The sequence below is a fragment of the Ahaetulla prasina genome, chromosome 5 (assembly GCF_028640845.1).
Source record: "Ahaetulla prasina isolate Xishuangbanna chromosome 5, ASM2864084v1, whole genome shotgun sequence".
Lineage (NCBI taxonomy): Eukaryota > Metazoa > Chordata > Lepidosauria > Squamata > Colubridae > Ahaetulla > Ahaetulla prasina.
In genome coordinates, this window is record NC_080543.1 from 23,202,011 (window position 1) to 23,216,517 (window position 14,507).

The 14,507-nt window shown below is 39.0% G+C and overlaps 1 protein-coding gene across 1 annotated transcript in view; it reads right to left on the reverse strand.

Annotated features, from left to right (window-relative positions):
• Window positions 1-1,954: 1,954 nt before the first annotated feature.
• The window catches only part of SLC35F2 (solute carrier family 35 member F2), a 34,557-nt gene continuing 22,004 nt past the window's right edge, over window positions 1,955-14,507 (reverse strand). The window contains exons 5-8 of the mRNA XM_058184780.1: window positions 12,163-12,319; window positions 8,644-8,696; window positions 7,553-7,707; window positions 1,955-3,532 (exon numbers count right to left, since the gene is read on the reverse strand). Coding sequence (XP_058040763.1) covers window positions 3,287-3,532; window positions 7,553-7,707; window positions 8,644-8,696; window positions 12,163-12,319 — 611 coding nt within the window. The 3' untranslated portion in view covers window positions 1,955-3,286. The remainder of the gene's footprint in view (window positions 3,533-7,552; window positions 7,708-8,643; window positions 8,697-12,162; window positions 12,320-14,507) is intronic.

Sequence of the window (14,507 nt, forward strand, 5' to 3'; positions counted from 1 at the left end):
TTTTCAGACTATAAGATGCACCGGAATATAAGACGCACCTACCTTTTTTGGGGAGGAAACCCCCAAAAAATCTGCCTTTTCCCATTCGCTGCCACCCATTTGCCGCGGCCTGTTCGCCACAGCCCATTCACCGCCGCTGATCCCCACCACCTGGAAGTGGCTGAAATGCAACGCATGGAGGCCAGAAATGCAACACACAGAGGCAGAAAACAGCTGAAGGGTGGAGGCCAGTGGGTGGGCGGGGCTTCAGCAACATTCAGTGTATATGACACACCACAATTTTCATCCACTTTTAGGGGGAGAAAAAGTGTATCTTATACTCCAAGAAGTACGGTAAGTAGAATCAGCTCTGATTAATACATGGATAGGTGCAGGTTGGAATTCCAGTCAAGCTGTTGGCTTGACGGAAAACATCTTGGAAAAAAATAATGAAAAATGTCTTCCAACATTACCAAGAAAATTAGATGCTATTACCAGGCCTAACCTTTGCTGTAAACTCACCCTTTACTTGGAAGATCGCAAGGGGAATATAGAAAAGTTGAGTCTATAGCACTTATGCTTCCTCAGATACAAGAGTCTGATACTTTTAAATATAATTCAAGAGGGCTGTAGCAAGCACAGAAAGAGCAGGAAAGCCATGTTTGCACCATATTTAATTCCTCTCAAAAAAAACTGCAGCGACAAGGGAGTCCCATAGACATCAACTGGTGCTCTCCTGAAGAAGGTTGGGGTAAAATAATGAAATCAAACAATGAGTGAAAACTCGGAATAATGTTTTATTGTGTGGCTATTAAGCACAACTAAGTTATACATTTCATTTCCTTTGTAAATGGATGATAAAAAGCCTCAAATAATTTTGCTATTTATTCATGGGCAGAATGACTGTATTTGATAAAAGTGTAACTTTAAATTGAGCCAGTAACATAAATCTTTAACTAGGAAAAAAAAAATCAAAAGCAGCATATTATGAGCCTTGATGGTGCAGTAGTTAGAGCACAGTACTATAGGATACTTCTGTTGACTGCCGGCAGCCTGCAATTTGGCAGTTTTAATCTCACCAGATTCAAGGTTGACTCAGCCTTCCATCCTTCTGAGGTGGGTAAAATGAAGACCCAGATTGTGGGGGGCAATAGGCTGACTCTGTAAAACACTTAAGAGAGGGCTGTAAAGCACTGTGAAGTGGTATATACCATGTTTTCCCCAAAATAAGAGCCTGTCTTATATTTTTTTGAACCCTGAAATAAGCGCTTGGCCTTATTGCCATGCACTCAAAAGCCCGATTGGCCTTATTATCAGGGGATGTCTTATTTTGAGGAAAACAGGGTAAGTCTAAGTGCTATTACTATTGCTGAATTGTTCACATATGATCCTAGAATTCCTTAAGTTCATCCTGTCTTCCATAAAAATTAAATACAAATTAAAATTAAAAACATTATAAAGGTAAGATAAGTCTTACCACCCCAATGTGGTAGTAGAAAGCTCCAGCTACTTACTTTTCCCACACGGATATATAGGGTAGATGTGAAATAAATAAGGCAAAGAAGTACCAAGGGGGCACAATGGCCCAGCCGTTAAAGACACTGCACTTATAGCTAGAAAGCTGACAGCCCGTGTTCAAGACCCAAGTGCCATGTGACGGGTTGAGCTCCCGTTCTTGCTCCAGTTCCTGCCCATCTAGCAGTTCAAAAGCATGCAAATGTGAGTAGAGAAATAGGTACCAGTTCGGTGGGGAGGAAAAAGCACTCTGTATTCCTTGATGTATAGTGATACTGGTCACATGACCATGGAAATGATCTTCAGACAACATTGGCTTCCTTGACTAAGAAACGGAGATGAGCACTATCCCCATGAGTCGGACATGACTGAACAGGGGAGACTTTTATCTTTAAGAAGTACCAAGACCGGCTCTGAACAGTTGCCTAAAATTTTTCAAATAGCTTGTGTTTCAAAAAGACAAAAATGCACAGGGGCCAATAAGATAATCTAGTCCTTGTGTTTTTCCTCCAAGCCACTTTGAAGTAAGACCTGACTCCTTGTTGTCTTTTCCCAGAAGTGAGATAATAATTCTTTTAAGTGTCACCACATTATTTTTTAAATGCCATAAAAAAATCAAGTATGTTTCTTATCACACTTTTCAAGTGAAGTAGAATATACTACTTTACCAAGAGCATTCAAATTATCTCCTTAGAGATGCTGGTGAGGTAAATTTGAAATGGTGACCACAATTCCCATATTTTTCTGCTTATATCAGGAGTGGGAAAACTTATGGCATTCCAGAAGTTTCTGAACTACAACTGTCAGCAACTCCAACCAGTGTGGTCAGAGGTGAGAGATGCTGGGAGGTATAGTTCAGCAACTATAGTTTAGCAAGATAACAAATATCTCCCTTCTGTTTATATATACATATGCATTCATACAAATTGGAAAAACCACTTGTTGTTAACAGTATCTTTAGATTGTCAAAGAAATTGATCTACACACAGATTATCTCCTGCAAAAAAGTTAAAATATCTTGTTTGGTTGCTGCACACTATGCCAAAGGTACAATTCAAGTGTGTGTATGTGTGCATACACAAACGTACACACAACTGGAATAAGGGTTTGATGCATCTTTTTGAGTCATAAAATTAGTCATGCTTTTTCTTCACTTATTAGCATCAGCAGTCAATGTTACCTAGGTATAGTAGTCTTCAAGAATTGTGTTGCGATTAAATTAACATGAACAATATTGTCTCTGCATGTTAATTGGATAAAGATCAGTGTCTATTACAGGATTCACACTTCCAAAATGCAAGATTTCTCATCCTCATGGTTTAGCAGTCTGGGAAGTAAGGATGCTTCACTAACCTTGATCCCTGTTTTCAGCCTCTCTGATCTTAGCTGCCATCTGATTTTATGTTTTGTGTTTTTCTTTCTTGTTTTCCGTCTTTCCATTTTCTTTTTGCTAACCCCATTGACCATGTATAAGTTTGAGAACACAAGAAATTACTCAGAATAAGACACATGTTTATTCCGAGTGTAATCTGGCTTTCTTTGATAGAAAGACAGTCTAGTCTCTACTTTTCTATTCACCTGTCAGCTCTAAGAATAATCTTCAGTGAACAAGAATTAATACCGGTGTTCCAAGTAAGGATCTAGCCCTCCTTGTTTTGGTGATATGTTTCTAGATTTTGTCATGAACCAAGATTCCATCATTGATATTTCTCGAGTTTGTCCACCATAACATAGTGCCATCTGGTGCTTTCTGATTTCTCCACAGCAACTCCAGCAGCTGAAATTTCATATTTCACAAGGCTGTTAATTTTGTAGTTGTGTCTTCTGCCTGGCTGTCATCTTTGTTGCTCTGCGTTGTCAGAGTGTCAGTGGATTCCAGGTGGTTCTCCTCAATTTTTAAAGCAAGGTTGTCAAATCCAGTACTATCTGCCATTGGCAAAGTGCTTGAGGGGACTTCTGCAGTACGGGTTGGGGTGGAGCAATACATGATGAAGCCCATCATGATGACCACAAAGGATACAAGATACAGCACGGAAAACTGTCCAACATAAAGAAAGAGAAAGAGAAAGGAAGAGAGAGAGAAGTACAGAGATGAATAGTCTCTTCCATACAAACATGGGTAACCATAAAATCCATCTACCCTAATAGAATAGAATAATAACTTTATTGTCACTTTGAATGTACACTAATTGGCATACATTCAAGTGAAATTTCATTGCATACAGTTCTCAAAGGGTCACTACCAGGGGTGAAATCCAGCAGGTTCTGACACGCTCTGGAGAACCGGTAGCGGAAATTTTGAGTAGTTCAGAGAACCAGCAAATATCACCTCTGGCTGGCCCCAGAGTGGGGTGGGAATAGAGATTTTGCAGTATTGTTCCCCTGGAGTGGGGAGGGAATGGGGATTTTGAAGTATCCTTCCCCTGCCACACCCACCAAGCCACACCACGCCCACCAAGCCACGCCCACAGAACCAGTAGTAAAAAAATTTTAATTTCACTATTGGTCACCACCTCCAATGTACACTACATAAATGTAACAAAATAAATAAATACATTAATTATGCCTAAACATGGGCATCCAGAGGAGTGAGGGATATTACATGTGTTATGACATCACTGCATAAACAATGTAAATATCATTTGCATCAATTATAAGATGATTTGTGTCATGTGAATGATAACATGATACAGATGACATCAACATGGTTTATACTAGATGGCTAGGCATTTTGTGGGTTCTTCTTAACAGCAAAGGCTTTACTGAAATGACAGAGGATTTACTGTATCAAATTCTTTCAGTTTGGATAAATTACTGGGTTGACTCAAGACCTGTGCTATTTGATGGACAGATTGAGAAGATGGGAGAGGGAGGGTTAATTCTAGGCCTTGCGCCAATCTCACATCACTTTTGCTCTCTTTAGCCAGCTATACTTTTCACCTTCCCTTCCATTATTGATTCAAACAGTTTGACAAACAAACAATGGAAGAAAATAAGTCTTAGGTCTAGCATTAGCTTCAATATTCCTTCAAAACAAGATGATTTAGCTACAGGAGCAGATTTATGCTGGTATCCATTGGTATCCATCTTGAACTTTGATTTTGGTATGTAAGCTGAAACGATTTGGATGCAAAAGACAAGAAACTCTGTTTATTGTCTTCTCCATATGCAAAGGTGAGACACTATCTCAAAACACTCTAATTTGGCAGTCATTCAAATCAGGAGACAGATTATGAGCACTTTTGCTTCCAACGTGATATTTTAATTGCTGCTGGTAGACAAGGAATATTACAGAAGAGGCATGTATCTTTTGACTTGGGAAACCTGAAGACCCATTCCCATGGAGACCCTTTGATCTGTGTCACTAAAAGTTAGAGGCATGATTTACAGCTTTTAGTCAAGTTGACCACATGGGTCCCCCACTAAGGCCTCCCAAAATCACAGGAGTGCCCTAGAGAGGTCCTATATTAATATACCTATCCTGTTTTATTGGCAACTAAATGAAACAAGGTTGAGACTCTCTTCTTTTGAGATATTTTTCCAATCTCTAAGTCAAGTTTATAGCCCTTAGATTCCCAGTGTTTCCTATCCAAATATGAACTGGATCCAATCTGCTCAGTTTTTTCAAGGTCAGCAAAGGTTGGCTAGATGCCATCACCTGCTGTAATTGGGCAGTAATTATATTAAACCATAATTAGTTACATTTCTGTTTAAATATAAATGAAATGAAACCAAATTTACTTTTCTGCCCTGACTCCTGGCACGTCACTCAAAATCAAAGTGCGGCCTTTGATTCCTCAAATCGTCATGGACACCTTATGTAAACATTTAGAAGTCTTTAAATCCAATCACAAATAAAGTTTTATCCAATTAAACGTTGGCCTGCGCAAATTTGAATGAATTGCTCTGAGGTGTGGAAAGCTCTGCCGTCATAAGAAAAATGTAATTAGTTGGTTCAATATAATTCTTCTTCTGAGAAAAGAACCTGTTAAGAATTCGGAGTAAGCTGAAAAGCCTCAATAATCTTTAATTTTCCGTTCCGGGAAGTCGGGGGAGGAGGGGGGTTGTGAAGGGAGGGGGGAGGGGGGGAGGGGGAAAAATTTTCTGTAAAACTTTTTGAATTAAAATAATAATAATAATCTTTAATCAACAAGAGTTAGGGCAATAAAGGTTTTCATTTGAAGGTAGCTTTATATCATTCCAGCTCCATATTAAATATTCTGACTCAAAGTTGCTTCTCCAGCCATGCTTATTTCCTAGCCTTCTGTTAAAGTTGAAATAGATGTGACTGAACTATGGACCTTATTATGAGTGGACATAAAAGCTGTTTATGAGTCACTTCCTAACCTTGCCTAATTCAACCCTCAATATTATAAAACACACAGCAAGTCAATGTTATAGTATAAAGATGTGCTTGTCACATACACACAATCCAATTACAAGTACAAAGGAGATCTATATGGAGAACAAAGAGCTTTAAAACTAAAAGAAACTACTCTTTTAGGTCTGAAACTAACTCTAGGCCAAAAATCTGAGGCAGTAGTTTTCCTAGGGAAAATGACCTTTTGGAATCATAAATCTAAGCTTCTTAAAAGAAGCTTAATCTCATCCCCTCACAGACATTTCAGCAAATCAGTTATCCAAATGAAGTAGATCAGGGGTCTCCAACCTTGGTCCCTTTAAGACTTGTGGACTTCAACTCCCAGAGTCCCTCAGCCAGCAAAGCTGGCTGAGGAACTCTGGGAGTTGAAGTCCACAAGTCTTAAAGGGACCAAGGTGGAGACCCCTGCAGTAGATAATGCCTACTTTATCACTCTAAAACATTCTGTGTAGGAGACTTGCAGCAAGCTCGCAGAGTTTCACCAAATAAATCAGAGTAAACTTTCAAGATCTTATTCAGACTATAGTGTTAGAACCTCTGGGGAGTTTACAGAAGGCTGGCCTTTTTTCATGGCAACATGTGCTCTGACTTTTCCAAATTGCTATTCTCTCAATGCAGTGGCACCAGAGATCACAGAATTCATGGCGCTTTCATGATCCCAAGTTTTAGGGAAATGCAGCACCGCTTGTGTTCATACGTTTGAACCAATTCACAAAAATATTCAATTTGCTTTTAGCTGAGTGTGACACGTGATCCCAGCAATTGGAGTTTCGGAATTGTGGTTTTGACTTAGTGAAAAAATATAATCAAGATCACGGTAAGTCAATAAATCAAGAGTTAAAATGATAGGGAACTTTTTTTTTTATTCCAAGAACTTCATCAGGTATAGCCACAAGAAACAGAAATGATGTTTTTTTCATTGGAGAATAGGTTTTAGGAAAATTGGGATATTAAAGAGAGGCTTAATAAAATCAGCAAAGCTGCACACTTCTACAGTTTGCTACTGTAGAGGTGACTTATGAGGACTCTTGGGGCCATAAAAAGAGACTGAGGGTTCTATATAGCCACTAGCTAATTTAAGCTAATGTGTCCTAATTTAAGCTAATGAGAATAACTTCCCACCTCATTTGTTGTCTGCTATAGGATCGGACATTTTTTTTTTAAATTTATACCCCGCCCTTCTCTGAAGACTCAGGGCGGCTTACAATGTGTTAAGCAATAGTCTTCATCCATTTTTGTATATTATATACAAAGTCAGCTTATTGCCTCCAACAATCTGGGTCCTCATTTTACCTACCTTATAAAGAATGGAAGGCTGAGTCAACCTTGGGCCTGGTGGGACTTGAACTTGCAGTAACTACAAGCAGCTGTGTTAATAACAGACAGACTTAGTCTGTTGAGCCACCAGAGGTTGCATTACTAGGAAAGGTGGCTAACATCCTTCTATTCCCTCAAAAAATAAGGTATCTGCAGATACCCTTTTACACTTTGTGCATCTGATGTAGACAATAGTCTACAAAAAAGTCTGCTGTAATAAACCTGAATTCTAATCAACGAACATTAACACTACAATAAATCAGTTAGTTATTAAAGGGTTGCAAAACTGCTGATGCTTTAATTCCTTATTCCAATCATTCTTGAATGTCCTCAGTTGCCGGAAATCCAAGTCTCACTCACCTTGTAGCCAAACAGGAAAAGTCCAAAGAAAAGACTGTAGAGATCAGCTGTCAGGATGCCCAAATTGACAGAGGTGGCACTGGTCACTCTAATCACAATCGGCATGAAGCTGTACAGCCCAAACATGCACAAGGCAAAAGCCACGAAGAGCAGGGCTAGAAAAGAAAACAACCACTTGTCAGATCAGAAACTGAATGTCAAGAATATAAAGGTGGGGCAAGGGGAAATTGAGAATATTGAGAAATTGATTTTTTTCTCCCATCGCCAATACTCTTTTAAAACTGTCATAATCTATGTCTGGGGTGTCAAACTCAAGGCCCTGGGCCCAGATCTGGCCTGCAGGGTGCTTAGATCTGACCCGCGGGGCCACTCTGGAAACAGCGAACGACCAGCCAGCGGTGCTATTGCCAGCAAAAGCGGAGCTCCGTTTTCCCTGGCAAAGGGTTACAGGAGGCTGTCGCAGCTGAAAATGGAGCTCAGGAGTTCGTTTTCACTGGCAAAGAGCTTGGGCCACCACAGGCACCCCCAACACGAGTGACGTCGAGCTGGTTACGCTCACCCTGGTCACACCCACCTTGGCTCCCCTGAGGCCAAACACAACCATGATGCGGCCCTCAATGAAATCAAGTTTGACGCCCCTGATCTATGTGCATATTCTCCCAAAGCAGGTGAGACAACAATATTCCCAATCTCTAATTGCTGGTCTTGCTGGCTGGTCATGAACAGTAGCCAAACAACAGATGGGAATTCAAGACTGCTAAATTAAACACTTATTGAGAATTAATGTCATATCCATAGACTCCTATAGCAAATGGAGATGACCTCAAAATGAACATGTACACAGTTATGCATTTATTATGCAGGGAAGATTGAGTTTAATTGTACTGACTTTTATATTCAATGCAAGCAGAATGTCTGGGTTTTATGCATTTTTTCTAAATTGCTAACTATGTAGTATTGGAGGGGGAAAAAACCTCCTTAGCCCCACTTTGTTATTTATTTGAGTTCACTAGGTAACATAATGAAAGTAGGCCTGATTTGCAAAGCAATTCAGTTTATTTGTCCTTGTGTTGCACAACACTCATACATACCAATTTTCCAGTTCCACTGAATGTTAGCTATGTCTCTATGTTCCACAATAGCTCTAAAAATGACAGGGAAAAAGAGGAGAAAGAATAAAAACAGAAAAGAAATGCTCATTAAAATGTGAAGCTATTGTTTCCAGAGTCTAGAATAAAATGACGAGGTAAATTAATAGACAAGTCAGTTTACAACAAATTTATCTTTACTTAAAAGCTAGTCCCACAGGGTTTGATAGAGACCATCTCAAGTCAGAATTACTATCTATTATTATATAGAATTACAATTTTGAGACACATTTTCTTATTCCTTAACGGATTTATAACAGTATAAACTTTTAGAGAAAGGAGCCCAATTTGTCAATTAAATTCTCTTAAAATAAAACATTGTGCTACAAAGTGTTGGAAGGTAGCATACAGATTGATGATAATCTCCTTCCACTTATGACTGTATGACTGTTACTTTGTTGATTGTATCCTTACAATTTATATTGATATTGTTTCCTGATTGCTTATTTGTACCCTATGACTATCATTAAGTGTTGTACCTGAGAATTGTTGATGAACCTATCTTTTCTTTTATGTACACTGAGAGCATATGCACCAAGACAAATTCCTTGTGTGTCCAATCATACTTGGCCAATAAAAAATTCTATTCTATTCTATTCTATTCTATCATGATATATTAAATATGATATATTAAAAGGCAGAGAAATAAATTTTTGATGAGTTAAAAACTATAACATGCAAGAGGTTTTTTAAAAAAAAACCCGCTTGCATGTTACGGTTACTTTCCAAAGTTCAATTAAAAACCTATAAAATGGTTTTACTGCATTCAAGTACACAAGTCCATATCTCAACATTTAGCATATCAAAAAATAGGTATTCATAGTACATTATAACAGACAACATATTTACTTGTTCAATCAATCAAGAATTCAGTCAGGACAGGCAGGATGAGAGGATTAAAATGGAAATTAAAAGCATACTTGTTTAATATTCCTTCCACATCCTTTTCTCAAAGTTAATCAGCATTTACAAAGAAGCTAAAGAAATATATTTATTCCTTAACAATTTTTTCTCACTTCTTTTTTCCAGAGATCTGTTGTTCTAAAACAAAAGAAATTTAGGGGTTTGAAAAGTTTTCCCTAAATGCTGATACCGTGTGTGTGTGTGTGTGTGTGTGTGTGTGTGTGTGTGTGTGATATTAGACTAGAGTAACAACTTTATGGATTTAGTCATTTGGCCATATCAAAAGTATAAAACTGGACCAAATATACAAGTAGATGCAAAGAAAACCCATAGTAGGTCATCACCTCTACAGTTATGCACTGATGTAAATATTTCATCTTCTAAATGGCCTTTGATACAAAGACTATGGTCTTACTAATAATATGCAGGTTTGTTCCCTGACCTCCCTTGAACTATTTCAGTTATATAAGGAACCACACCCAGAAAATCAGCTTGCTATTAAGTATTACTTAAGAAAGAGTACGAAGAACCCTGTGCTAGCAGCTAATTCACAGCTTCAGGTTTTATTGATCTAGTTCATACAATCAAATAAGTCAATATGGAGAAGGTGAATCCTTTTATAAACAGTAACTCAGTCTGTGTGACAAGAAACATGAGAAGGACTGTTTCAGATCATTCAAAAAGACTGTTTTACTCTTTAATTTTGGCCACCGTACTACTTAAAAGATGTTGAGACTTTGGAAAAAGTTCAGAGAAGAGCAACTAAGAGGATCAAAGGCCTGGAGACTACTAAACCATATGAAGAACGGCTGCAGGTTTTGGGCTGGCTAGTCTAAAGAGAAGAATTAGGGTTAGGGTTAGGGGCAGTGGTGGGTTTCAAAATTTTTAACTACCGGTTCTGTGGGTGTGGCTTGCTGGGCATGGCATGGCTTGGTGGGCATGGCTTAGTGGGCATGGCAGGTGAAGGACATTGTAAAATCTCCATTCCCACCCCACTCCAGGGGAAGGTTATTGCAAAATCCCCATTTCCTTCCAATCAGCTGGGACTTGGGAGGCAGTGAACAGATGGGGGTGAGGCAGTCAGAATTTTTACTACCGGTTCTCTGAACTACTCAAAATTTCCCCTACCGGTTCTCCAGAACTGGTCAGAACCTGCTGAAACCCACCTCTGGTTAGGAGTGACATGATAGCAGTATTTCAATATTTGAGAGGCTGCTACAAAGAAGAGGAGGTCAAATTATTCTGCAAAGCATCAGAGGGCAGGACAAGAAATAATGATTGGAAACTAATTAAAGAGAGCAACAACCTGGAATTAAGGAGAAACTTCCTAACAGTGAGGACAATTAACCAGTGGAACAGCTTTGCCTTCAGAAATCGTGGGCGCTCCATCACTGGACATTTTTAAGGAGAGTCTGTACAGTCACTTGGCCGAGATGGTATAGGTTCTCCTGCTTGAGCAGGGGGCTGGACTAGAAGACCTCCAAGGTCTCTTCCAGCTCTATTCTATTCAATTCTAATTCTAACTATGTAATTACAAATAAGAGTTGGAAATTTGAAGGACCAACATAGATGCCTTACAAATTCTAAAGTAAATAAGCAAACATAGAAATGAACCAATGAGATGAACAGTCGAATTTCCACTTGCTGAAACTGTAAAAGATAAACAGTCCGTAGCAATGATTGCAGAAAGTCAGGATCTGAACTTACTAATGGTTAACCTCATAGAATCTTTAATTCCATGACTAATTCTATGAAAGGCAAAGAGATTATTTGCATGAATAACCATTGGCTGGACTTGACAATCCATCTGACTGCACAATCAGCTGTTACACCCTTGCAAGCCTACAGATGCTCAAACACCCACAAAGCAGGGGTGAAATGCTCTCGGTTCAGAATGGATCACCCAATCCAGTAGCGATGGCGGCGGGCGGTTCAGAGAATCAGTAGCAAAAATCCCTGCCCCACCCCACCCCAGCTGAGCCATGTGATCATCAGAGGTTTGGATTTTTTTACTTTTAAAAGCATTTTTTCTTCGGCTGAAAAAATGCTTTTAAAAGTAAAAAAAAAGCCTCTGATGATCACACGGCTCAGCTGGGATCGTCAGAACCCTTTAAAAGCATTTTTTCTACAACCTCTTCAGCTGAAGAGGTTGTAAAAAATGCTTTTAAAAGGTTCTGGCGATCAGGCAACTCAGCTGGGATTGTCAGAACCCTTTAAAAGCTTTTTTTCCTCTGGCAATCCCAGCTGAGTTGCCTAATCATCCCAGACTTTTAAAAGAATTTTTTAACAATCTCTTCGGTTGAAGAGGTTGTAGAAAAAATGCTTTTAAAAGTAAAAAAAAAAAAGTTGGCCACGCCTACCCAGTGACATTACTCCCCCACCAAGCCATGCCCACAGAACCGGTAGTAACGAATTTTACATTTTACCCCTGCCACAAAGGTTAATTGTGATGTTAACAATGGGTTAATAATTGCACCCATCAATACATGGAAGAGAAACCATTCTGTGCTGTGAATGGTTTTCTTAATTACAGTTAAAATACATATAGTAGATCCTTACAGCTGCAGACCGCTGATAACAGTCCCAATCAAGCCCACCATTCCTAGAAACTCCATTCTGCTCAGATTTTTCACAATGTATTCCTCACTCACATTCGAAATGGCATATAATGAAGCGCCAAGGAGGACTAAGACATCTCCAACCATCACGTCACTTCCTGCACAGAAAACAGGGACAATAACAACAGAGGGAATTTGAATGGTAAAATTAAAAGGAGGATTAGTAATATTTCCAACGTTGAAGTGTTTATGAGGAGTCTCCTTTCTCCTTATAGACTAAACATTGAGTGTATTTAGTGTTTTATCAAAACCCAGTTCTGATTTGAGTTGACTAGTTTCAAACATACAGTAGGTGGGATTTAGAACATTTTCTTAGATTTACCTTCCTTTTAAAGCAGGGGTCTCCAACCTTGGTCCCTTTAAGACTCGTGGACTTCAACTCCCAGAGTCCCTCAGCCAGCAAACAGCAATGATGATGTCACTGGCTATTCCTTTCAAACAGAAGCATCTTGGTGCTTCCTATACAAATATGAATGAGGGGAGCCTGCAGTGCTGTGGTCCATGGGGTCGCAAAGAGTGGGACACAACTTAGCGACTGAACAACAACATTTTAATTCAGACAGTGTAAAACTATTGTGAGTAACAAATTCTATCTGGTAGATATTTCTGTGGAAAACAAACATATTACTTGCTCTTGGATATTTTAAGAACCCCAGCAGAAACCGCACATTTGGTTAATGCCAATGATTATCTGTCCAGAATCTTAGATTTCCTCCCCACATCTCTCTGTATTTTGCATTAATGGCTTAATTTAACTTTCCATGAAAATCAATAGATCAATCTCCTTAAGAGCTAGACCAAGTTCTGCATTTCAGAAAGTTTCCAAATGGATATTATTTTATTTTATTTTCAGGCCAAGATTTTAGTCCTTGTTTTACTAAGCCTTACTGCAAGATGATCCTATTGAGGACCTTGTTCAATGTCCAAATTGTTCTTTTCAACAGAAATGCACATTTTTATGGGCGGAGGATGTTTTTTCAGGCAGAGTAACAGTTTTTTAAATAAGTGATATTAAACAAATGAAAACTTTCTGAGGACTATGTTGCTATTGTAAAAGGGTAAGAGCCTATCATTAGGGCAGCATTTTGGCCTTTATTGAACTTATGATTTTATCTAGGATATGAATCTCCTACTTGAAAAAAAAAACTTATGAAACTTAAAAGGTAGGTGCAGCTTCTAGGGAAGAAATTGTGAACCAAAGATGGTTTTGCTAAAAGCAGATTCAAAGACCACACCACAATGAAAAGGCAGCCAGTAGACGGGTTCTTCATAATTCCTCTCCAGATAAGAAGAGGACGTAAGATCACCCACAAGTGCTCCAAACAGTTGTTCCTCACAAGGAAACTGCAAGACAGCATTTTCTGGCAGCTATGAGAAACAAGGGAATAGTCATCTTTTGCTCAAACTGGGGAGAAGGGGGAGGGGCGGGTCAGCATATTCTAAAGGCCACAGTTCATATACAGGTAATCCTTGACTTACAACCATTCATTTAGTGATCGTTTCAAATTACATCAACATTGAAAAATGTTATGACCGTTTTTCACACAACCATTTAAACATCTCAAGTTACATGATCAAAATTCAAATGCTTGGCAACTAATTCGTATTTATGACAGTTGCAGAATCCCAGGGTCATGTGATCAACCTTTTGCAACCTTCTGACAAGCAAAGTCAATGGGGAAGTCCGATTCACAAAACAACCATATTACCAACTTAACAACTGCAGTGATTCGCTTAACAACAAGCAAGAAAGGTCATAAAATAGAGCAAAACTACTTTTAGAACATTTAGAATGTAGAATAACAGAGTTGGAAGGGACCTTGGAGGTCATCTAATCTAACCCCCTGCTCGAACTGGAACAATGACATCATATCTGCCCTAGTCCTTCTTAGCGACAGAAATTTTGGGCTCAGTTGTGGTCATGAGGTGAGGACTGTCTGAACTTCATTTTCTAATCACTTCTGGAAATTGATTTTAACTGCTTTTCAGCTATTAAGAATCTTTGGATTGGCAACAGTGGTGGGTTGCTACTGGTTCGGTCCGGTTCTTGCGAACCGGTAGTAATGGTGGTGGGAGGCTACGCCCACCCACCCCAGACTTCATAACAGACAATCCGCGCATGCGCAGAAGTGCGCGTGCACGCTCCCATTACTTAAAAAAAAAAACTATGATAGAATAAGCCTCTGAAGGTTGAACACCAGAGGGAACCTGAGGGAACAAAGATTACAATTAAAGGAGAAGAACACTTCAATTTCACTTACTAATATAGTATGAAGCAAAATATTT